At 41.3% G+C, this 25,709-nt stretch overlaps 1 protein-coding gene across 2 annotated transcripts in view; it reads right to left on the reverse strand.

The window, feature by feature from the left end:
* Positions 1-12,442: 12,442 nt before the first annotated feature.
* Positions 12,443-25,709, reverse strand: part of LOC117880279 (gamma-aminobutyric acid receptor subunit pi-like) — a 77,273-nt gene continuing 64,006 nt past the window's right edge. For both annotated transcript variants that reach the window (XM_034776297.1, XM_034776296.1), the window contains exons 8-10: positions 18,482-18,634; positions 17,288-17,481; positions 12,443-12,901 (exon numbers count right to left, since the gene is read on the reverse strand). In XM_034776297.1, the coding sequence (XP_034632188.1) occupies positions 12,590-12,901; positions 17,288-17,481; positions 18,482-18,634 (659 nt within the window). In that variant the 3' untranslated portion in view covers positions 12,443-12,589. The remainder of the gene's footprint in view (positions 12,902-17,287; positions 17,482-18,481; positions 18,635-25,709) is intronic.

The raw sequence follows: 25,709 nt of genomic DNA on the forward strand, positions 1-25,709 counted from the left end.
GAGGTGAGGTGGTTGGGGGTTCCCCGAGGAGGGGAGACCCAGTGAGACTGTGGGGTACTGCAGGTGCAGAAACCCTGACGTAGAGGGGAACTGTGGTCCGGGAGAGACCTGGCGGCCAGTGGCAAGGCAAGACACTGGCCTGCAGAGGGCCTGGACAACCAGAGGGCCACCAGTGAATCATCACACTATTACAGTGTGCAAGGCACTGTGCAGACAAATAGAAAACATGAGGCCTGATTCTCCCCTACCTTGTACCTTGTGTAGTCATTCTCACTTTTACAAAGTGAGACTAAAATTCTACCGTTCTAATTTAATGGTGTTTTACATCTGCTTTGTACAGGCTGTGCTGTGCAGTGCACCACAGTGCAAGGCTGTGAAGAATCATGCCTGTGGTGGCTGCTTCTATTTCATATTGGCGTGTGATTCTTCCTTTCTGCATTGATACTGCTATTGGGATAGCATGTGAATAAGAAAAGCAGGCTCCTTCAAAGAGCACCCAGGCATGTGTTTCCAAAAGTGCGTGCGCACATAAGTAGGGAATTGTGTGCACGTGCGCGCGCGCACATATATATATATATATATATATATACACTGATTATTGAAAACATGAAAATCAACAATGTACAATCTGAAAACTTGAAGGCTGCCTTACTACTGCATATGTGTGTTCTGGTGGTGCCAGTAAACATAACTTGATCATCTTGGAACACTGGTACCTCCAAAAATTTGAAGGAGCCATATACATCAGAGAACCTTTTAGTAGGTTTTGATCTATCATTAATATTTGAAACTATTTTATTAAAACAAATAAAAAAATCTGGTATTTTCATATCACTACCTGTACTCCTTAAAGTTAAACCAGTGCTTAAATGCTTTACTGAATCAGGACTCAAAATAAAACCAAAACAAAACTGATTTACTGATGGCCCTGGCTCTTCATGAAGTTAATCTGGTATATTTATCTGTACAATTCAATTAATCAGTTGTCTGTGAGATAGTTATAATATCTTCGCTACTAGTCCTCTAAATCACATGTTTTGGTTTCCGTTTCATGATTAGATAAACATGCAGTCATTACTGGTATTAATATGGGCTCATGCAAATTTTAAAATTCTTTTCCAAAAACACTTATTCATGAATCTTTGGAATTCACTTCTTGCAAATATTCATGTCAATAAAACATGATTGCATGAATGAATGTGCCTGGAAAGTAAACATGTAAAAAAGGATGTGAGTATAACCAGAGCAAATACATTATAAGATAACTTACATGAGTATATATTGGGGGAAAATGTCTAGTATTTACAAAGCTCTAGAATTGATCCACTTGTAGTAGTCAAATCTAATTGTCTTTACAGCACAGTGTGGGGAATGAAATATCACGATAATAAAAACCCTTAATGAATTATTTCATTATAAACATTTTATTAATCCCAACTGATTAAAAAACACCAAAATGATCAAAACAACATCCAAATAACATTTGAGCTGACAGCACCCTCTTCTGATTGCTAGATAAAACTGACTAAAACCTCTACTGAAAGTATTGCAAAATCCTTAGTCTCATTGAATTGCACCATAACAAGGATTACAGAGAGACAAACTGCTTGGAAGGAGAATGCAGTAATTTCATTTCCACTGCAAACCACCCCCCCTCCATCTAAACTTAGGCTTTAATTTTTATAAGAAGAGGGAAGCCTTTTCCAATCACTTCTAGGTATAGACCCTTTACTTTACCTGTGGTCAGTTGTGATGCTTATTATTCTTGCAAAATATTGCCCTTCTAGCTAAGAACTCTGGCACCCAGAGACTTTCCTGTGATTTCTCCATTTTAGTCTGCTCTTCCTAGCCTCACAGAGTGAAAGGCTGCCTCATGCAGACTTTACTCTGATCTTCTCTGATACCTTTCCAGGTTGTATTCCTGGGATCTCTCTCTCGACCAGGGAACTGCTAATACTCTCTCCTACATCTTCTTGGAAACAATCTGTTTAGCTGATTCAGGGTAGAATTTGGGTCCATCAGTATGTCGCTCTTTCAGTTCAAAGCTGCAGCAGCTGTGTCCCCTGCTGGTGAAGGACAATAATTATGCTTCTAAAGCCCATTATAATAGTAATTGCCTAGCACAAAGATAGGGAAAAGAGATAAGGAAATGAGAGAGAATTAAGATGAATAATGCCATGATGGAACTAGTTTTAATAGAATAACTTAACTGTGTGTCATAGGCCTTATATTAATATGCTCAAATGGAGGTTCTCCTCTAGCTCAAGTATCCCAGTTCTGTGCTTTTGAAGCAGAAAAGTCTGTGTTCTATCCCAAATGCAGCAGTGGTAGGTGACTGATCTCATGAGCATTTATCTCTATGTCCATCTCTTCACATGTACTGCTGGAACATCCTCCATCTCCTCACTGCAACTGCCTTTTCAAAAGCTCCAGCAGAAAAACCTTTCTTGCTAAACAAGAAAAGCAAACGGAACAGTCATTTAAAATAGCTGCTTAGAAATGACATCATCACTAAATTTCCCTTAGGAAACTGTGAACATTTTCTAGGCTGCTATGGGAGATTGATCTGTACTTCTACAATATACTTGTGCTCTATAACGTAACCCCCCAGGACTTTGAAAATCTCCCATAATCCGATGATTCTGGTTCTGGTTCCAGGACCTATGACACAAGTATCCAGAGAGCTGTGTAAGTGCAGTGGTGTAGTACAGTGTGAATGTGGCTGTAGGGAAAACCTGCAAAGGGCCTGAACCCACAACAGCCTGGCTCGTGAGAGCACACTGCCCTGCTGGTGCTTTTAGCAATGCTAAATAACCACTTCATTTACCAACAGCTCAGTTCTTTAGTGTGAACTGGCCTTAGCTGACCATGAATTTGGTACAGAGAGTGCGTTAAATGAGAGTTTGTTATGAGGACTGGTTAGAAGTTTTCACACACAGTTTTTTTCATTGAAAAATAGCCCTTTTCAAAAATGAAACTGAACCTGTATAACTCTATCATTTTAGATGGTAACCGTTGCTCACATAGATAAGGCTAAAAGTGGGCTGGACTGCTCCGGGATTCAGAATTCAACAAAAATGCTTCTCTCCTCAGAGGTGGGGAGGCTTTGCCTGGGCCAGCAGGGGAAAGAAAACCCTTCGACTCTCTAAGAACTGCACCACTCTCTGCTCCTTGTGGGCACTCAGCCTCCTCTTAGGCTTGAAGACAGGGTCCCTTGCCTGGCTGGTTGGAGGGAAGGGTATAGCAAAGCCTGTTAGCTCCTGTACAACTAAGAGGGAGGTTTATAAGCTCTTCCTCCAGTCTAGGGCTGCCAATCTGCATTGTGAAGAGAAGGGGCAGGGAGGCATGCAGCAGAGTAGCCTGCTGCAATTACACACGGTTGTGTAACCTCGAGCAGTTAGTGGGGTCCCTAGGAGCATAAGGGTGCCCAGCAGGGTTCTAGTAGGACTGGCTAGAAATCACCCTCCAGCGGCGCAGCCAGGTCAGTAGGAGGTACCACCTGGGGCAGGCCAGGGGCTGTGCCTCTCACACACACAGCAGAACCCAGAGCTTTTTCCCTTGCGAGGTGACACACACCCCGCTTGCCCCAGGAGGATGGCAGCAAGTGCAGATGGTTTCCGTTGGCGAAGATCTCTCCTTAACTGGGAGTGAGTCTGGAGGGGCAGAGTGGTTGGCATACTTGCTGAGCTCTCCACCTCCCTTACCCCTGCCCCCCTTCACTCCCCACCCCCAAGCAGCGAGGGGCAGGAAGGAGTAATGGGGAAGAAATCAGGAATTTTCCCATGGGCTGAAATAATTGACTAGGTGGGAAGGAGAAAGCCCATTCTCAGGAAACTTAGGGGTAGCCCTAAAGCTGAGATGCCCATAAGGTTTCCCTGGGGGGCTGGGGGCTCCTTTACATGAGGTTTGTGCTTTACCCTAGATTCTCCAGGAGATAGCAGTGGCCTGGTGTATAGTCTTCACATGTTGCCAGCAGCTGAGCTGTCAGACTAGAACGGGACTGTGGATTGCCTGGGTCCCAGTGCTCATACATTAGGGTGTAGGTAAAGCACCCCATTGTGGTGGAATCTGGGGGTTGGCCCCTTGCAGATGATACATAGGGGTAGGATTGGGTAGTGGCAGCAGTCATCAGAACATGGGTCCTTCCAGCAGGCAAACGGATCAGCACCTTGGATTCCAGCTCGGAGAGGGAATGTAGGGACAGAAGTTAAGGCCATTGAGAAGCTCCCACGGTGTGTGTGGTGAGAGGTGGGACGTACCATGTGGTGAGTGCCACCACAGCTATCAGTCCCAATCTTTCTTTCAGCAAGGCAGACTTAAGCAGGGTTGGCTGCTCCAATCATAGTGCACCTTCTCAAAGCCAATAGAGATAATACTGAAAGGGAAATATATAGAAATTATCTGTGTGTGTGATAGTGAAGCCATGATAGCATGCAGAGCAGTCAAGCTGGAGACCTGGTCTTTGCAAGCAACAATGTGTCTTTCAATGAGGGCAAATGCTGTGGGAACTTACACAAATACAGAGGTTTAAAAAAATATTGGCACCCACAGAGCACCCAGAGGAAGTGACGCTCCGTAAGAACGGGGTGCGGGAGGGATCAGTCAGGGTATGTCTACACTGCAGCTGAGAGGTGCGATTCCTGGGTGTGTAGACAGACTTACACTAGCTAGGTTTTAGATAGTGTGCTAATAGTAGCAGTGTGGACATTGCAGCCCAGGTGATGACTCAGGCTAGCCACCTGAGCTCAGACCCAGGGGGGTCAGGCTGGCTTGGACTCTGGTAGCTAGCCCAAGTTGCCTTTCCTGCTTCAACATCCATACTGCTATTTTTAGTATGCTAGTGCAAATCTGTCTATCTGCCAGGGGAATCGCACCTCTGAGCTGCAGTGCTGACATATTCCCCAGGTGTTCCCCATGGGTATGGGAATGGCCTCACTGTACTGAACTCAAGGTGCTAGCTATGGGTGCTCCAGTGGGATTACCATGACAAGGGAGAGAATATTGTGGAAAGGGTGCTCAGTTGAATAAAAGATACTGGATAAAACTGTAGATTTGATAGATTCCAGACTTCCAAGTCCTTAGAGTGTTTACATTGCTCAGTAAGACATAGGATTTATTTTAAAAAGAGGGTGGGGGGAGTTGCAGGGTAGTGCATATGTGAGCCTCTTTTTTGATGGGTGTGCCCAAAAAGGCACCTGGGGAATATTGTTTGAGACTCTACTTTTATATGAGGAAATTAATGACACAGAATAATGATCAGTCTATTCTTCCTTCATCCTGCTCCCTCCTGTGGGGGCTTGCAAATTAGAGGAAGGCTCACATTAAGATGCTTTCTTGGCTACTCCCAATGCTCCTTGTACTTTAATCTGATGCATTTTTTTTTTTATTACGAAGGTCACTTTCTTTTGACAGGCCAAGCCTACAGACACTCTCATAATGTTAAAGAAAACAAAACAAAACCCACAACTGAGGGGTGACAAGGCAAGTCATAGTGCTATAAGAGGGTGGGGAGGTTGGGATTGGCTCTGTCAAAACAGTACATACAGACTGGCTTTGTGTGGCGGTTGCTGGTGGCAGGCCGCTCTTTCTTCACAGGGAAGGTAGTTACCTCAGAAAAGCAAGTGTCCGTCTGTGGTGATATCAAAGAGTGCAAGTTGTTCAGTATTGGAGTGGTTACATCCACAGCACAGCTTGGAACAGGAGCTCAACAGCTTCCGGCTAACAATGACAGTATCCAAATGCATACAAGGGTACAGAGGCCCCTGTTCAGAGGGATAATTCAGTGGTATATATGTGCTAAACTCTTCCTGCTTATCTCTTTCTTCAGGATCAAGAGAACAAGTCAGAGGCATTGGTGACAAGATGTGAGTGCAGTACTGTGCATTTGGCGCACAGTTGTGTGGCCAGTTCTGGAAATTCACCGCTGGATTTCAGTGATGAGGGAGCTGGGAGTTGGCATGAATGGAGGGACACATTCTGCAGTCAGTGGATGATGCTCTTGCATTCTTTGGCCAGGGAGGGGCCATGTGAAGGGATCAATGTATACCTGGGTGGGAATTAGTAAAGAGGTGGAGCTAAGGATTAGGACAAGGAGAAATGGGGTGGTGGTGAAGCTTGATCTTTTCCCCAACAGTAATTGTAACCTGGCCTGAGATGTTGCAGCAGAGGTTTCTGGCAGGCCTGCCTGGCCTTCGCAGGTGGAAAAGGCCATGAGAGGATAGATCAGCTGGTGGGTAAATTCATGATTTTTTTTTTTGGCTACATTTGAACTGGATGGTGTCAATAGACCCCTTCCAGTCTGAAATCTGGCACAGAACCCAAATCAGGAGCAGGTTCTCATCCAGGGATTCAAATACTAACAAATAGCCCTCCCGCCATGCTGTCACCAGGTTGGAAAGATTGTCTGTACAGTGGGAGCTTTAATGTCTTTGCTGATAACAATTTAGAGGCAGCTAACATCAGTACTTGCAGGAATTTACAGCAGAGTTCATTCTAGTGTTCATCAGCCAGGTTGGGATAATTTGTTCATGCAGTGATCAGTTTAATCAGCCTAATAGAATCCTGCTGTTCAGATTCCCAATGTTTCAGCAAGATCTTCTAAGAAGGGAAACTTTTCCAAAAAAATTGTGTTCTCTTTTAAAATTATGTAGATCCCAGTAGTGTGAATTGTTAGCAGTAATGCGGTGAAATACTTGAAAACGTTTATTCAGGGTTATTAAATCTTTATAGGAAAAACAGTATAGTCCTCAATCAGTCTGTAGTGCAGCTGCCAGACTGAACTGGAAAGGCTATAATAATAGTGGAGGCATATTGACAACCCATGGGAAGAATTAGCCATGTTCAGAGTGATAGGGATAAAGAAAATGTCATGTTCGCGTCAGTAAAGCACTAGGTGTTATAGTTATTATGTCAGTTTATACTCAGGCAAATAGTGGTGAGCATAAAGGTGCTTTAAACAATCCATAGCTAGGTAGGGTAGTCTGGATTTGTAAGGAGGACCAAAATATCTGAACTCTGGAATAAAAAACAAGAGCCCCCAGTAGTCCACCTGACAATGTTGCTTTGTTTGCTTTTAATTAATCTGTCACTGCAAACGTGACCTAGTTGCTATAGTACAGATGTCAGCTTGCAACAACCTTCCCCTAGAGCCATCCATAACTAGGATTTGACATTTATATCTGCTCACCCAGTCATGAAGAGTAGTTAATTAGCTCCATCTACTGCTGCATGAAGTGAACTGTACCAATAGTAGTAAGTTCTTTAGTGGTCTCCTTGGATTGCTCTCTTCACTGTAATTCTAGGGCTCCTTGCTTCACCACTCAACTGGCAAAATATTTTAGTGGGAAGAAGAAAGGGGACAGTTTAATTAGTTTTCTGTTTCTTGTAATCCCTTTTGGTTTGTATAACATATCTTTTCCTCTGTGTGTGGCTTTTTTGATTGCTTGTTTTGAGTTTTTGGGTGACGTTTGTTTCTTCTTGGCTTTTCTTTGGCTTGCTTTTCCCCTAGTTTGAGAGCAAAGATGGTGCTTCAATAGTAATTCTTGGGAACAGTCTACAGAAGAACAACGATAAGTGAGATCCTCAAGCTACTAGTGTCTTGAATGAAGCTGGCCCAACAATTCTGTTTCATGAAAAATTTTGAGGTTTCAAAATTTGTTTTCCTTCTGCATCAGAACAAAAATAAAATTCTGGAATTTTTCAAGAAAAAACAAGACCAGGAGAGTGATCCTAGAATAGCCAATAGCCTGTGAATTGGGGCCCTCATCTAGGATATGGGAGAGACAGGTTCAAGTTCCTGCTCTGAATCAGGCAGAGTAGGAACTTGAGTCTCGGTCTCTCACATCCCTGTGTGCACCATCCACCAGGCTATAGGTTATTTGGGGAGTGGCTCTCTCAATCTCTCCTCTTGCAGCTGTTCCACTTTGTATAGATCATTAAATAGTAATTGGGCCACAGAAAGAGAGCAAGATTGACTCACTCCATAGGCTGGTGGCACTCAGCTGGGCTGTGGGAAATCAAGGATCAGGACATACTGTACTCTGAATCAGCTATTGGCTATTCTGGGGTGTCAGTGTCTCTCTGACCAAAAATTCTATCCTGGACTTGAGAAGGCTTTGACTAATTGGGATTTTCCAGTAAAAAATCATTTAATCAAAACATTTCCATCCGCCAGCTCTAGTTCTGAATACAAATGGGCTGTAACTGGACACCCGAATGCTGCATTTGGGTACTCACGCCAACTCCTAAGTAGATAGATGCCTGGGTTATACACTTGTGTGCCAATTTGAACATCCAAATGGGGATTTCGGCAACTGATTCGGTTGCATTAAGACACACTTGAAATAAGTCTCTCTCTCTATATATATATATCTCCTCATATTGATTGTAAATTCACACTTTGATTGATTAGAGAGATAATGAATGTCTGTTCTACGACTCCTTCCTTCTTAGTACTACCTTTCTGAATTCTGCTGAATATTCCAGGTACATCTAACAGAACACCTCTGCTATACCAGTGACTGGACCATATTATGTACTCCTTGACATCCCAGTGAATGTCAATTGACAGCAACAAAGCAGGTAATATAGAAAACTAGCAGAAAAAGGACTAATATCCCAAATGCCTGACATACACAGGGAAATTCATTGTTATGATGAAATGTAAAGATGACCTAGCAGTTAGAGTATTTTTACTAGTACCCAGGAATGGTACCTTGTTAATGTCAGAGTTGTGTATCTAATGTATGTGATTAAGCAACTGTAGGGAGATTGATACACCAGAGAAAAGGAATTGTGGCTCAAAACCTTTCAAAGTGTATGTGTGTGGGGAGTCATGTTTATTGCACTAAATGCTACCCTCATGAAACTCATGGTCAGCTCCCATAAAAATCAGTCGGAGTTATGCATAACTACATAGGCAGAATTTTGCCATATGAATGTATACGGCAGGTAGCAGTGCTACCATTATGTATGATTTTGCACATTTGGTGTCCCTTGTTATTTATTCATCTGAAGTACAGTAGCTCCCCAAATATACTAGGTGCTTTCCAAATACATAGTAAGAAACAGCCCCTATCCTGAAGAGATTACAATCAAAATAAACAAGACCACAATAAGCAGACAGACATATGAGCAAAATATCTCAGGTGATGTTAGCTATGTATATCAAGATAGAGCTTTTCTCCTTTATATCCCAGCACCTGTGAAAATCAGACCATTTTTGTTTCTCTGCCTTAGACACCTGAGCTTGTATTGCGGCCTCTGGTCTTAGTACCAGCAGAGGCTTACCCATCTCTGCTCTAGCCCTTATATCTTATCTTCAAAACTTCTTCCATAAATTTCATGTATTTAGAGTATCTATTACAGCCAGTTACCCAGGAGACTGGAGATGGTCACTTGTCACTGTAGGATAAATGCTATGTGTGAGAGAGGGATCATACAAGTTTTGCTGCTAATTCTACATGCAATGCACTGAAATCCATTTCCCTATCCCAGAAGATTACAACTGCTTCTACTTAAGATGCATTCATGCCAAATCAAGTTTTGTTTTTATGAATTTGTTATTAATACAGAATTATGCAAATTATAATTATACATAAGATGGCTTTTCAGTTTATTCTTTCATGAATGCATGGGGAATTTCCATGTCTAACTCCCATTACTATTAGCACATCAGTGGGCGAGCAGATTCCATTATAGGATTTTGCACTTCAAATAAAGTCACTTTGACCTGAAGACAGCTTTCATAAAGTACATTTACTGCGAATTGTCTCTAAATTAATTTAGTTATATTACCCAAAGGGGTAACCTTGTGCTTCTAGCAAAAATAACCTCCTCCCCCAATTTACTATGTTAATATAACCAATTTGCCAAATACAAATGGCTATTCAAAAAGATAAGCTGAATTTAAGCTATAGATTTGGAAATCCAAATACAGCTTTATTTTATACTGTCTGCTGAAATAACAGACGGGAAACAAACCTGGAAGTGAATCCCAAATAAAGCTCAGTCCCATAGCTTATGCTCAAGTGCAATTCTCTTGGAGTCCATTGCATGAGTAAAGACTGGAGGGTCAGGTCCATAAATTCAGTATGTTAAAGGAAAAATTGTTCCCTTTGACATTGTCATAATATATAGACATCCCAGAATATGAATTAGCGGTCTTCTTTTTCTTGTTCTTAATGCAAGTGCTCTTACCTTGGTTTATCATTTCCACATTCTTTTATATGAATGGCAGGAGAGGTCATGCTGAACTCAGAAACCCACAGATCAGAGGTGGGTGCTCCCTCTTCCTTCAAAAGTGTTCTAGGAGGAGAATCTGGAGTTGCCCTTCTGCAGTACCTGTTGACACAAAAGCCTGTGAGGCCTTAGAAATCCGGCACCAAGGCCAAGATCCTCAAAGGTACTTAGGGGCCCAACTGATTGTCTTTTTCATTGGCTTGTTTTTTTAAAACACTCAACTGTTATATATGGGACTATATCAAATATGTTCTAAATAATGACTTACACCTGCTTCTATTGAACTGATGATACCAGTCCCATGGACTTAATAGGGGTGCGGAAATCCAGTGCCATATTAAGAACATGGAATTTTCCTCCATAACATGTAGTGATGTCTTCCCTCACAAGTAGAAAACTGATGGGTGGATATGAACCCATTGGTGTAAATATTCTGCACAAGTACATATATGTGTGCATTATAATATAAAATACTTGTCAGATCACTGCACTTTCTGTGATATACAGTATACACACATGTGAGCTGCTCAGTGAATTTTAGTTAGTTGACGAGAGACACTATTTCTGAACTTTTGTGTAGCCATATAAAAATGGGTCATATACCCAATAACTTCCATAATATTACTGCTGCTGTGAATTACTATGTAGAATGATTTATAGGATTTATCATCAACTATTCTGTTAGCCGGGTCACAATTTTAGCTGTGTAAGACTATCAGTTTGCAACTGGAAAATTACTGCATGTGAAAACTAAGATTGGTTAGAATTTTTGAGTTATGCTAAATAAAGGTGAAATATTCAATGGAGATTGATTGAAAGGGAAGTTGTCCCTTTAAACTAAGCACATCAGGTTAATCCCTGGCGTAATGGTTATCTGTGAGGGTGTAAACGGCAGTATAAATGGCCATGTTCCATTAGAGACTGGCTCACACCTAAACACCACATCTAAACATCTCTTCACTTGGGAAGAGTACAGATCTAGATCCAAGCTCTTTAGCTTTGGGAGTTCTACGTATTTTTAGCGGTCAGTGTTACTAATTATTTGCGATCTTGCAAAGTCTTACATGTGGTTTTGGATTGTGTTAATAGTTCAATCCCTCAAACCACTTATTTGCTGTTAAGCAAAAATGTAATCTCCAGTGATAAAAGTGTTGTTACATAATATTCTTGGAGCTGTATGCATTATTGACAAAGCCAGAGGGGACATAATGATGGAAACATAACAGAAAAATAACTTTACTGATTTTATTTTTAAATATATTTGATGCAGTGCAGAAATTAGTGTTATATAACTCTCTCATTTTACAAAATTTAACATTTAAAAACAGAACTTGTTGGCTTTTGATAAATAGTACACAGAGGAATAGGCATGCTAAAATTAGGTCAGTTTTGGACTATAGTAACTTACAGTAACAGATCTTATACTACAGTAATTTAACAGATAAACAGTAATTTAACCTGAAACTTAATAGAAGTACTATTTGATAAAATGGCAAGCTTTTACCATAATTAGGGCCTTACCAAATGCATGATCCATTTTGGTCAATTTCACAGTCATAGGATTTTAAAAATAGTCAATTTCAGGGTTTCAGATGTTTACATCTGAAATTTCACAGTGTTGCAACCATGGGGGTCCTGACCCAAGAGGCAGTCATGAGGGAGTCACAAGGCTATTGTAGGGTGGTCGTGGGATTTTGCCACCCTTACTGCTTACCCATCAGAGCTGGGTAGCCAGAGAGCTGCAGCTGCTGGCCAGGTGCCCAGCTCTAAAGTCAATGTGGCCGCCAACAGCAGCACAGAAGAGAGGGTTGCAGGATATGGAGGGTGGGTTACTATACGTCTGTGTTTTCCTAGCAGCTTCTTTGCCCAGGTTTGGGGCTGATAGCTGGGGCCCCAGCCTCTCTGCCCGGGTCGGGGGCTGAGAACCATTCTCTCTTCTACACTGCCTTCAGAGCTAGGCTCACAGCCAGCAGCTGTGGCGCTTCCTGCGACTGGGGGACATTCCCAGAGATGGATCTGACCTGCCTTCAGGAGCAGCCCCTGCAGGGGAAGAAGAAGTCTAGTCCCTCCCCAGCCTAGGCCAGGACTAGCAGCTGGAGCCCGGCGCATGGTAGGAGCCCCCAAGCTGGGGTGCCTCCAGCTCTGCTCCTCTCCTACAATAGCCAGATTTCATGGAGGAGATCAGATTTCATGGTCTGTGATGCATTTTTATGACCATGAATTTGGTAGGGCCCTAACCATACTGCATTGTAAAATAAAAATGTTATTTTGACAAAACCAATGCAACTTTCCCAACTGTACTCATTATGTCTTACCTTCATTTACATGACAGTTTTATAGTTTAAAATACTTAGAAATACAAATAATACACCCAGTAAAATACATTTATTATGATAAATGATAATGGGAAAGAGAGTCTGGCATAGTTGTCTATGTGGTATGGGTTTTTAACATAGAAACAGTCAGAGATACAGAAGAGTCTTTTCATCACTGTCATTGGTGAACTACACCCACTGTGTTTACTTTTCTCCTCTTTTCTGTTACTGCTGGTATTGATGTTTTGCTTTGAATCAACCTTGTTAATCTTGTCAGAGACATTACAACTGTTTGCAATTGTTGCCAGTACTCCATTAATCTCTTCTTCAACCTCTTCATCCTCATCCTGACAGGAAATAAAACAGCAGGATAGAGGCACTTAAGCATATGTTTCATCACATATATTTACATTTGCACTGAACTGAATGATTAGGTTTCCCTATGACTCCCTTTTTGTAGTGCACACCTGATTTTAGTGGGTGTACACATACATGGAAGCAACTACTGTCAGTTTTCAAAGTCTCCAAATACAGGGACAACACAATGACTTACATGGCAGCTTTTGGCAAAAGTTCAAATCTGAGTGTAAAGGAAAACTAGATTTGTACAGAAATGTTCCATCAAACATTTGTTGGTTGACGTGAGCATGAAATCTGTTGAATGTATCAAAGGGGATAAACAATCTTTTTGTTGGAAAGATCAAGTTAATTGTCAGCAGTTAGGAATTGTTTAGGAGTATATCATTATTTTAGCAGAAGATCAGTGGAGCTGCAGCTACCTCTAGGTCTAGTTAGCTAGTTCAAGCACCTCAGAATTTGAGAGAATCTTACTCTTTGCACAGTAGGCTGACTATTCTTCAGCCTCTTGATGAAGGTTGATCTATTTTAAAAAATAATAAAGCACTGACAAGGATAAGGAAGAGGAATGAACCTCACAACTAAATGAATACTTCAATATTTCATAATCCCTTATTTCCGTTCCTGATCCAGCAAAGCAGTTGAAACACATGCTTAAAGTTCAGTGGGTTAAAGTTAAGCACATGCTTAAGAGCTTTGCTGAAACAGGGCAGCACTTTGTTGAGCCCTACACAAATATTTCAAGGTGTTTTCCTTTGCTTTGATTGGAGAAAGCATTGAGCCAGAAAGTTCATGGCTGAAGTCCTGACCCTTTGAAATCTATGGGAGTTCTGCTGTTGACTTCAATGGGGACAGGATTCAACCTCAGATTTAGAAGTAAAATGCAATGAGTCAGTGAAACAGAATAGAAGGAATTGGAAAAATTATCATCACCATCATTTTTGTTTTTCAATTTGCCAGAAAAATCTAGTCTCTTCCATCTCACAGAGATAAACCATGCACAACACAGTGGGTCTTCCCAGAAAATGCACCTGATGGCAAATATTCCTTTTATCTGCAGTATAGCTTCTTGCAGCAATATCAGTAATTTGAAACCAAAAACTAAGATTAAAAATATGTTTATAAACCACAGATAAGATTAAGCCATAAAATTCCAGTCTGGATTTTAAACACTGCCTGAGGAAATGCTAGATATGGAGTTTTACTTTGAACCTATTTCTTAGCTATTCTACTTTAAAAACTGTACTCAGTACATCGTTCTCATGATGCCAGACAAAATCCTTCCCAGCAGTGTCTCCGACCCTTTAAACAAAGCACCAAGGCTGAGTCATAATGATTGTAACTGGCACTTCAAAAGTTAATAAAATCAAGAAATCTGTCAGAAGAAACCTGATTATTCCCAGGTTCTCATTTATTAGAAAGAGAAAAGGAGCAGAACAACATCTGTGTTTTTAAAATGGTGGGAGTTAGTGCATTGCTCAGTTTAAAGTTTGATTTCTCACCCAGATAAAGTCAAATAAAACTTGTGCAGAATTACAGTTTTATTGCACAGCAGGAAAGGACACTGCCTATGTACCATTTTTCTTTTCACACAGCTGCACGTGAATGATTCACAGGTGGCTTATGCTTTATTAGGCTATTCTTAACTTATTTCTTTTCCCTAGGAAGCCCTTAAAACTTGAGTGGAAAATGCTGTCTATGGCGTGGTGCATGTCTCACTCTTGTTGCTATGTTCCAAGCCACTCTTTTTTCACTGAATATAAAAAGATGCATTTACAGCACCAGCTTGATTATCATATTGTACCTGTGAAAAGAAGAAAGAGAATCTACAACAGAACTACAAATAGCTATCTGCCTTACAAATCAAGGATGTTGGGGGACTTCTGAAAAAGAGGGGCTCTGGAGTACTGTGTGAGAAGAATAATTATGCTGCTTTACATTATGAAAACCTTGCATTTCAAGAGAGAGTTCAACTGCAGCTGTATTTTTTAAATGTGATACTATTTACTCTTCTCTCACTCCCAGCTCTTAATGAGAGAATAGCAGATGGCACTATGAAGGGATTTGTTTGAATACAGCAGCATCCATGAAAAGGTATTGTATGAGAGCTGAAAAGTACTATATATGTTATCTGCTGTTGCTGTTTATATTAACTGAAGTGTTTGACATCCAACAGCTGACAGGAGGAAAGATGTCACTTCTGCTGAATATTATAGATTTTCAAGATTAAGTGTTTCATCCAAGAGTGTCATGGTATCTGGTGCACCTGAAGATTCCTTTGTCAAGCCAATTTAATATGTTTGTAAAGGCAACGTGATGCTGTGCATTGTAGCTGCAGCAGGAGTGACCAGCAGATATAAGACTGAGTGTTTCCACTATTACCCCATTTTCAATTTGTGGCACTTTCCCCTTTCAGGATGAAAGTTTTCAGGCTTGTTCTCTATCCAAAGGTCAATTTAAAAAAAATAAGGCTAGATGAGGATCCCTTTCTTTTATACAGGGGAAAGAGTCAAAAGGGTTTCTTTAGTCATAAAGGTAGGTTCTGTCCTTCATACAGAAGAAAGCAAGATGTAAGGTCTTTGAAAGGTAACCTGTTGGTTTATTCAGACTATTACGCAGTGGGCTAATTGTATTGAAATGAATGGGACATGGTGCTTGAATTCCCATACAGAAGGTGACTCATCAGTTTTTGTCAATGACTTTGATGTTGTCTGTGCTGATCATGGCTCACATGGAGCTTGCTACTGCAGGTGTCTGTATATGGCTAGCTATTTCACAGTTCATATTATAAACCATAAATCCCCAGCGCATCCAAAGGACGAAAATGTGCCAATTTAACCAGTGCTGGATCTTATTTAAATACTAAAATAGAGGGCAACACAGATCATTCTTACTCATTGTTTAAGGCTACAATTACAAAATGGGTTCAACGTTGTCTTCTGAATTTTGATTCTGCAATGTTGTATGCACAATCTCTATACTCCAAATCAGATTTGTGCACAAAGCCCTGTTTCCCTGAAAACAATGGGAACAAACAGCAGCAGGCAGTTTCCTTGCTCACAATTTCTAAATCTGGTCCTCCAGTCATTTCTGTGACCAAGGAGCTCTATCTCTGCTCCATGCTCACTACTGCTTCTCTCGCTTTCAGATGCTCTCTCTTGGCTTTATGCCTCTCTCTGACCCACACCCAGCTTGCCAAACAAATCCTTAGCCTCTGCATTTGCAACCATTCCCAGAGAATACCCTCAGACTACATGGCTTAGCCTTGCTCAGGCCTTGTCTCGACTACAAAATGAAGTCGACCTAAGTTAGGTCAACAGAATGCCACCACAGTAATTACTGTGATTTTTCATGTCCATACTAGCTTTTTCTCTTGGTGGTGCATGTCCTCACCAGGAGCACTTCCACTGATGTAACCAACAGTGTGGGGCATTGAGTTGTGAATGTAGTGATTGCAACTGCTGCTAAGAATGGGGTTATATGGGAAACAGACACTTTGAAATAGAGACAATAGAAACGGCAGGATTTCATGTAGCATGTGTCCTGGGCAGGTTCAAGGGATGGAGTAGTTTAATACCTGGGCAAGCAAGGTGGAAGACAAGAAGTTAAAAAAAATAATTTCCTAAGCTGTAAGAGGAAATGCTAGTAAGTGGTTGTGACCCAAATATGCTGCCCTCAGTTACATCTAAACAGCACTGAGTGTTATGGTCATGGCAAGAGTCAGATTGCGAGTGGCCTTTGCACAGACAGCTCAGAGGATTGCCCAACTCTTGTGTAGTTATGTAAGGGCCTCCTGTAGTAGCAGTCCCTGCATTTAAAATGGGGTAAGGCGGAGTCAGAGCTATGGCCCTGCCTCACTCACTCCATGCCACTCTGCAGAGCAAGGAGTATTCATCCAGGGAAGTAATCTTCTCCATCTTCATGGATATGGCAGATTGCTTACCCCCCTTGTGTGCATGGAACAGCCCCAAACTCTGCCTTTCCTCCTCCTGGGGTAGACAATTCCATGCCTTCTCCTACATACTGCTGCAACATAAATGCCACAATAATAGTGCCAAAAACTTCAGTGATTCATGAACTATTCTTTGTTACTGTCATTGGGTTGTGTGGATATAACTGAGAGACATAAAGTGTCTTCTAGTAAAGAGGGCCTGAGCTGCAAAATTCAGAGCTAGATTTCTAATACCCCAAAGTTCAAGGGTGCTTAATTCCCTAGTTTTTGTCAGGCCCATAGTGCCTTTTAGTGTCCTTATTGTAGGAAATATTTACATTAAATGTATGTACAATTCCCATTAATGCTAATGCAGGTAACGTACTCTCCTGACAAGGAGTTCCCTAGGTATTTGTTCTACTCAAATATTTAAACATTTAAATACCTTTGTGTGTACCCTCAAATTGGAACGATGAAGAGTGCAGAAATGAGCCACAGCATACTCCAGCAAAGCCCCAAAGATGAAACTAAAACAAATACCAAGGTATACATCAATTGCCTTTATGAAGCAATTAGCATTAGGAAGTGAAGTCCTGGCTCCCATCATGAGAGTGGTCATGGTAAGCACTGTTGTGACACCTGCGGAACACAAGGAATGAGGTAAAAAGTGGTGTTAGTTATGGCATTCTATGCAGCATTTGGAATAGCTGCAAACTAGTGTGTTCTGAGCTTTATGGTCACTGTAGACTGTTCAGTGTGTGCAACCACATTTACTGCTGGATGTTCTGGAAATAAGACTTTTAAATATATTTAAGATTTTGAATCCACATGTTTAAAAAAAATAGAAACAAGGTTAACAATCCAGGGCATCTGTAAACTAAAATGAGAGGAACTTAAATGACTCATGCTGTACACTTGTGATTATTATGGTATTATGCCAACGGTCTGGATATTCCCTGACTACAAAGATGGTTCACAATGATTTTTTATAACCACAAGGTAATTATCTTGTATCTCGGCTTTGTAGCAGTCACATGAAAGTCGGTACAGTGACCATTTCTATGAAGTTACACATACTGTGCCAACACCACTCCATTCAACTGTCTTCACTCTGTATGGACACCTTTCCTTCTTACAAATCCAGACACATCTTATAATTGTTTCTCCTCTGCTCTGAACATTTCAGTCTTGTGGCAGCTGTTTCTTCTTCTTCCCAACTCCACATCTCTCTCTCATTTAAAATGAGTTATTTTAATCTCTTACAGTACTTTCTCTTCCGTTATTCATGTGTTAATTAGTATGTATTGTTCATCCTCACAAATACCTCATAATTCTTTCTTGTTTGCAACACATTGTACTTGAATGTTTTGAAGTGAGTTCAGGAATGAATGAATGTTCTTTGTGCTTTTCTGCCATCTAGACTCCCTATGGCTTCCCAGGACATTTTCCTTGTTAAATAATACACAGAAATAAAAATCTGAGGGGAATCTACATGATGTATTGCACGTATGGCAAACCGAAGAAGTAATTGCCTAAAATACAGAAGTCTTTGCAACTTCTGGAAACGAATGCTATGTACTGTGCAACAAAGAACACCTTTTAATGTTTCAACCTCCGTTTTGTTTTGTCAGTTACTCACCTATACAGATTCTGGCAGGAACTGATGATTGGCTTATCCAGAATGATACCCAGGAGAGTACAACTAGCAAGATGGATGGTACGTATGTCTCTAGTATGAAATACAAGATGTTCCTCTTGAGGTCAAAATGGAATACTAACTTTGGATAGCGTCCTGTGAAAAGAGGAGCAAACAACCTTTAGAAACAAACAATTACTAAGGTAATGGTATAAGGTAATGTTAGATGGTGCCGCTTATCACAATTTCTTGTAAATGTCAATTTTAAACATTAAATTTTTTTTTCTAAGTTTGTCTTGCACACTTCCCAACAAATCTGTTAAATCTCCATTTCTGATCCTGAGTAAAAGCTCTTATTAGGTCCAAATTGGTAAACAAATATTGTAATTCTCGTCAATTTTGTTTTGCTAAAATTTCAATATAGAGAAGAGAACTTTTCTTAAAGTAAACTTATACTCAGTATATGTGAGATTCACCCATTCTATATACTAAACCTGAGCAAATAGGTTTTGTGGCAGGTATTAAATTGGGGTAAGTGGAGTAGGAGGCGGGAACAAAACTCCTAATTTATGGGGAAACCAAGTAACTAAATCAATCTACTTTATCACAAGGCAACCTTAAGAATTTGACTTTTGGAAACATGTTTAAATGTAGTGTGGCAAGGTACCTTCTCAGTCTCACCAGGCTCAGCTGTTTTTAGCCTTGGTGAGATGGGCTTGGTAAAAACAGTCCTTCTTGGCTGCACAAGGGGCAGCCTGTTCCTTCTCTCAGCCAGTCTTTTGGGCTTGTTTTTCTCCCTTATGAGAGGGAATGCAGCCTCCCCTCCTGGTGAGTCTTGTTGTCTTGCTGCTCCTAGCTTACTGGCAGCGTGACTCTCTCTCTCTCTCTCTCCCCCACACCTCCAACAGGAGAGGGTTTTAAAAGGTCTCAGGTAGCCCTTAGTTGGAATCAGCTGATCCTAATTGACCTCAGGTAACTCCCTCTCAGCTGATCCTAATTGATCTCTGGTAACCCCTTCTCAGCTGAACTTGATTGACCTGTAGTCACCCCTTCTCAGTTGATAGGGAGGAGGGCATTTTAACCTTCTGGGACTGTTTTCTATTCCCCCACACAGACACCTTGTAGCTGTCTGTCTTGAGTTTATCACATATCCCCCCACCCCTACCCCATTCAACACTTCGGGGTTGGGCTACTTGGGTCGGCAAACAGTGCATCCTTGACAGGCTATCAGCGTTGCCATGCTTGATTCCGGACCTATGTTGCACTCTGAAGGAGAAGGGTTGTAGCGACAGGAACCGCCTTGTCACTCTTGCATTTCTTTCTTTGTTTTGGTGCATCCACTTCAGAGGGGCATGGTCCGTGATGAGGGTAAACCTTTGTCTGAGTAGGTAGTAGCATGGCCCACTTTACCGCCAGGCATTCCTTCTCTACTACAGCATATTTATGTTCCCTGGGCAGGAGTTTCCTACTGAGGAAAAGGACTGGCTGTTTTTCTCCGACCCATAGGCATCGGTTTGAAAGATAAACTTTTTCTCCCAGTCTGAAGCTACCAGCACTGGGTCGGTGCAGAGGGCAGTCTGCAGATCTGCAAAAGCCTCCTTGGCCATGCTGGTCCATCTTACTATGTATGGGCCACGAGCTTTTGTTAGGTCTGTTAACAGGCATGCCCTGGTAGCAAAGTGGGGGATGAACCGCCTATAATATCCAACTAGTCCCAGGAATGCTCTGACCTGTTTCTTCTGGACTGGTTGGGGCCAATTCTGTATTGCCTCTAACTTGTTCAGTTGGGGCTTCATCATGCCCCTCCCCACTATATACCCAAGGTATTTGACTTCTGCTAGCCCAATTGTGCATTTGGAGGGATTTGCAGTCAGCCCCACCTTCCTCAGGGTGTCCAGGACTGCTTCCACCTTCTCAAAGTGTGTCTCCTAGTCTGGGCTATGTATAATGACATTGTCAAGATAGGCAGCTGCATACTTGCCATGTGGATGCAACAGCTTGTCCATGAGTCGTTGGAAAGTTGCAGGAGCCCCATGTAAACCAAAAGGGAGGACAGTGTACTAATACAGTCCCTCTGGTGTTGAAAAGGACGTCTTCTCTTTGCATTGGCCAGGGGGATTTGCCAATAACCCTTGGTCAGGACAAAAATCATGCTTTTCCCAATCGGTCAATTAGCTCATCTATCCGGCAAAAAATGAGATTAAACTAGCTAGAGACATAAAGGGTAATATTTATATTCTACAAATGCATTAGAAACAAGAGGAAGACCAAGGACAGGGTAGGCCCGAAACTCTATGAGGGTGTGTGTGTGGGGTGGAACAATAACAGAAAATGTGGAAATGGCAGAAGTGCTAAATGAGTTTTTTGTTTCAGTTTTCAACAAAAAATTTAGTAGCAATTGGACATCTAACTTAATGAACGGCAGTGAAAATGAGGTAGGATCAGAGGCTAAAATAGGGAAAGATCAAGTTAAAAATTACTTAAGTTAAATGTTTGTGTCACCAGGGCCTGATGAAATACATCCTAGTATATTCAAGGAGCTGACTGAGGAGATATCTGAGCCATTAGCGATTATCTTTGAAAAGACATGGAAGACGGGTAAGATTCCAGGGGACTGGAAAAGGGTAAATATAGTGCCCATCTTAAAAAGGGGGAATAAGGGACAACCCAGGAAATTACAGACCAGTCAGCTGAACTTCAGTACCCAAAAAGATAATGGAGCAAATAATTAAGCAATCCATTTCCAGACACCTTGAAGATACAAAGGCGATAAATAACAGTCAGCATGTATTTGTCAAGAACAAATCATGTCAAACCAACCTAATTTTTTTTGACAGAGTAACAAGTCTTGTGGATGGGGACGGGGAGTGGAAGATGTGATATATCTTAACTTTAGTAAGGCTTTTTATATTGTCTGGCATGACCTTCTCATAAACAAACTAGGGAAATACAACCTAGATGGAACTACTATAAGGTGGGTGCATTACTGGTTGGAAAACCATTCCCAGAGAGTAGTTATCAGAGGTTTATGGTCAAGCTGGAAGTACATATATCAAGTGGGGTCCCACAGGGATCAGTTCTGGGTCCAGTTCTGTTCAATATCTTCATCAATGATTTAGACAATGGCATACAAAGTACACTTACAAACCCCCCCAAGATGGGAGGAGTTGCAAGTGCTTTGGAGGATAGGATTAAAATTCAGAATGAACTGGACAAACTGGAGAAATGGTCTGAAGTAAACAGAATGAAATGCAAACTATTCCACTTAGGAAGGAACAATCAGTTGCACTCATACAAAATGGGAAATGACTGCCTAGGAAGGAGTACAGTGGAAAGGGATCTGGGGGTTATAGTGGATCACAATCTAAATATGAGTCAGCAGTGTAACACTGTTGCAAAAAAAGCAAACATTATTCTGGGATGTATTAGCAGGAGTGTGGTAAGCAAGACACAAGAAATAATTCTTTTGCTCTACTCTGCGCTGATTAGGCTTCAACTGATTTTGTGTCTCGTTCTGGGTGCCACATTTCAGGAAAGATGTGGGCAAATTGGAGAAAGTCCAGAGAAGAGCAACAAAAATTATTAAAGATCTAGAAAACATGACCTATGAAGGAACATTGAAAAAATTGGATTTGTCTGATCTGGAGAAGAGAAGAATGGGGGGGAACATGATAATAGTTTTGAGGTATATAAAAGGTTGTTACAAGGAGGGAGAAAAATTGTTCTCTTTAACCATGACAAGAAGTAATGGGCTAAAATTGCAGCAAGGACATTAGGAAAAACTTCCTAACTGTCAGGGTAGTTAAGCACTGGAATAAATTGCTAAGGGGGGTTGTGGAATCTCCATCATTGGAGATTTTTAAGAGCAGGTTAGGCAAACACCTGTCAGGGATGGTCTAGATAATTCTTAGTCCTGCATTGAGTGCAGGGGACTCCACTAGAAGAGCTCTTGCGGTCCCTTCCAGTCCTATGTTTCTATGATTTGCACAAGGATCTGAATCTTGGAGCCAAATGCAGACTTGGCATAAGTAGTGGAATTACACACCCTTATGCTAAGTCTGTATTTGGTCCTTCATAGTCCCAGATTCCTAAGTGAGCTTTTGTACGTATGTGCAATTAAAGTTCAGGCTGTGAATTTGCTTTTACCTTATGTTCCCTCTAGGCTATAATGCATGAAAATAAAGAAAAAATCTGATTTTTATTAACATAACTGGAACTACAATTAATGTTCAGAACAAACTTTATTTTGAAGGTTACAAAAAAATGATAATCTTTAACTTTTAAAAATTCAAATTTTTCCAAACTCTGTGATTACTAGTTCTACCAGAATATCAATGAAAGGGTCAAATTCAGGTATTCACTGTGATCAGTTGGCATGAGCTATTTTTATTTGACTAAGTGAAGTTACGTGCTTGTTTCTAATATTGTGTGCCATGAGTCATGACTGTGCTTTATAAATATGGATGCACTTTAGCGGTAAGCCACAACAGCAATATCTGCATTAATAGGCTATTTGTGCATCCCTGAGGTGCATTGTGAAGTATGAGGTTGACAGGACTTTTTAACAGTGTGAAGTGCAACCACAGCCTACGAATGCACATGCAGGTCTGTCTTATTGCTACCAGACTAGAATATGGCTGCTTACATTTAAATGTTTACAATATTTTTAAAATTACATACATAAAACTAGTCTAAAGAAAGTTATTAAGGTTACAAAGAGCTTGGCTACATTCAAAAGTGGTAACGTTTTAACTATACCGGTATAGTTGAGCGTTCAGACTCCTTAATGGGGTCAGTTATATAGTACAACAGGAGATTTATACAGGTAGTAGCTATTCTCACAGGGAAAGGAAAACTGTACTGACATAAATCTCCTTTATACCGATATAACTGCACTTGTAGTAGGGTTTTTGCCAATATAACTACATATCTTAAAAAAATCACTTCCCTAACCAAAAGAATTATTCCAGTAAAATTTTCAAGAGTAGATCAGGCCGAAGTCAAGCATTCAAAAGTTTAAAAATGTCAAATTTATGGTTTCCCACGCAACACTAATTCTGCCCCTTTCTTCATCCATGTTGTGCAATAAACGAGGCAAAGGTGCTGGGGAAAAATGCTGTGCGGTGCTGTAATGACACACTGTAAAATAAAGCATTACAGTTGTGCAGGCAACTGTAAATTTGGCATTTTCTAACTTGATTTTGCAACCTATATAACATTCTTCTAAAAAGTTTTGCATGCAATTTCCTAGGTTATTTTTAAAAGGAAAAAGCTAAACACAAATTCTGTTATGTACAACTGTAACAATCCCCCCCGCCCATCATCAGAAGAGTTTGACTCCTGCAACTTCAACACTGCAGCACAGCTTGATCTACAGAACTAATGGTATTAGCTGACAGCAGGGGAATGCTGCTGTTCTAGACTGTAGGGGATGGGACACTGGCACTACAGGCTGAGACTGAATGGTCTCTCCTCCAGGACACCAGGAGTTTGTGCCCTATTTTGTGACCCTAGAGGTGGTGGGGGCCTCTGCGCCCATATGCAGAAGTCCAGGAAGGAGGATGGTACTGGTGGAGAGACCATGCCCCTCACAAACAACTACCATGCCTGGCCGCTCCTGTCATTCCCAGTGCAGAGTGTGCTGCTGCTTTTGTGGTAGCATGGGCTCAGCCTTCGCATGTCCAGGTTGTTGGGTTTTGTCATGGTGCCAGCATGTCTTGAGCAATGCAAGCAAAAAAAAAAGGGGGAAGTGGAGAGTTTTTTAACAGTTTATAACTCAGAATAGTCTACACAGCAAGCCTCAGTACCCAGGTCAACAGACTTGGGCTTCTGCTGCGGCACTAAAAATAGCTGGGTAGACAATCGTGGCTCAGGCTGGAGCTCAGGCTCTGAAGACCCACCCCATCCCTGGGCTTCAGAACCCAAGCTCTAGCCTGAGCTGCATGTTGACACAGCTATTTTTAGTGCTGCAGAACAAGCCTGGGTCTGTCATCCTGGGCTCTGAAACTCACTGCCACTCATAGTGTAGACGTACCCTCAGTTAACCTGCATGGCATTTCATGGCACCGAGAAAAGGCACTCCTCTAGTCTGAGGGCTTTCTCCCTGCCAAATTTCAAAGACCTGCTGCATACAAGGAAACAATGGAGGTGACACAGCTTTACAAAAAGGGTCAGAAGAATCTTCTATAATGGAAATTATAGTATTAGGCAATCTAATAAAACTGCTCTCCTGTGTAACTGAAAGGAGGAGATATGAGATATAGTAGTGGTGTTGTCTTCACAGCAGAGTTAACTAGAGCTATTTGAGTGTTATCCCTAACTTGAGTTCTGTCCATACCCACAAACCCATAACTCAAGAGTTGTGGGTACTTTTAACTTGAATTATCTGGCCTGAGAGGGGGCAGAAGGTAAAGCTTAAGGTAGCACAATTTGTCAGCTGATAGCAATCACTCTGTGCAAATCAAGTGTTATTTTGTAGAGGCTCTCCCTCAAGCCAGGCTAACTCGAGAGGAGTAATTCAAGTATGTACATTATTTGAATTCCCCATACTTATTTAGATACCTTGCATATACTTACATGCATAATACTGTTACATGAAAATAAACGGGTGTAACATACACAGTGAGGACCAGAAGGTGTAGGTAAAAATAGTTCTCACTCAACATAGCATATGCCTTTTCTGGCTCAGTGGCATATATCAATATAGATTCCCCTAGGCAATGGTAAAGCAGGTGTAAAGTCTAAGGAAGTCTGAGTGTAAGGAGATCTGGCTTACCCCATTTTATAATTTGTCTCTGAATTTGGCTTTTGGAGTCCAAAGCCATACACTAGTCTCCAACAGTGATTCTGATTCTTCAAACAGACATCACTATCATAACCATGGTTTTATCAATATGGAATGTCACTGCACCACATGAGAAATATACCTAAGATTAAATAAACAGGTTTCCTTCTCAAGCTAAAACATTTATCTTTGGCAGTTGATCATCATCCCGTATATCCAATTGTATAATAACGTTCTGGTCTATAACTGAAATCATTACTGTACGTACTTCTGGCTGATGAGGACCTGCCACATAGAACAACTTCTCCTACATCTCTGCCCCCAACAATCAGTGGCAGTGGGAGGAGCTTGTAGAGGGAACCATACTGCAGGTATGCTGCTTTTAGCTTTCTGCATTCCCTTTCTCATGTCTGCCCAGTGTAAGTGGAGGGGAGCATTTGGCCCATG

Source organism: Trachemys scripta, chromosome 7, assembly GCF_013100865.1.
Source record: "Trachemys scripta elegans isolate TJP31775 chromosome 7, CAS_Tse_1.0, whole genome shotgun sequence".
NCBI lineage: Eukaryota > Metazoa > Chordata > Testudines > Emydidae > Trachemys > Trachemys scripta.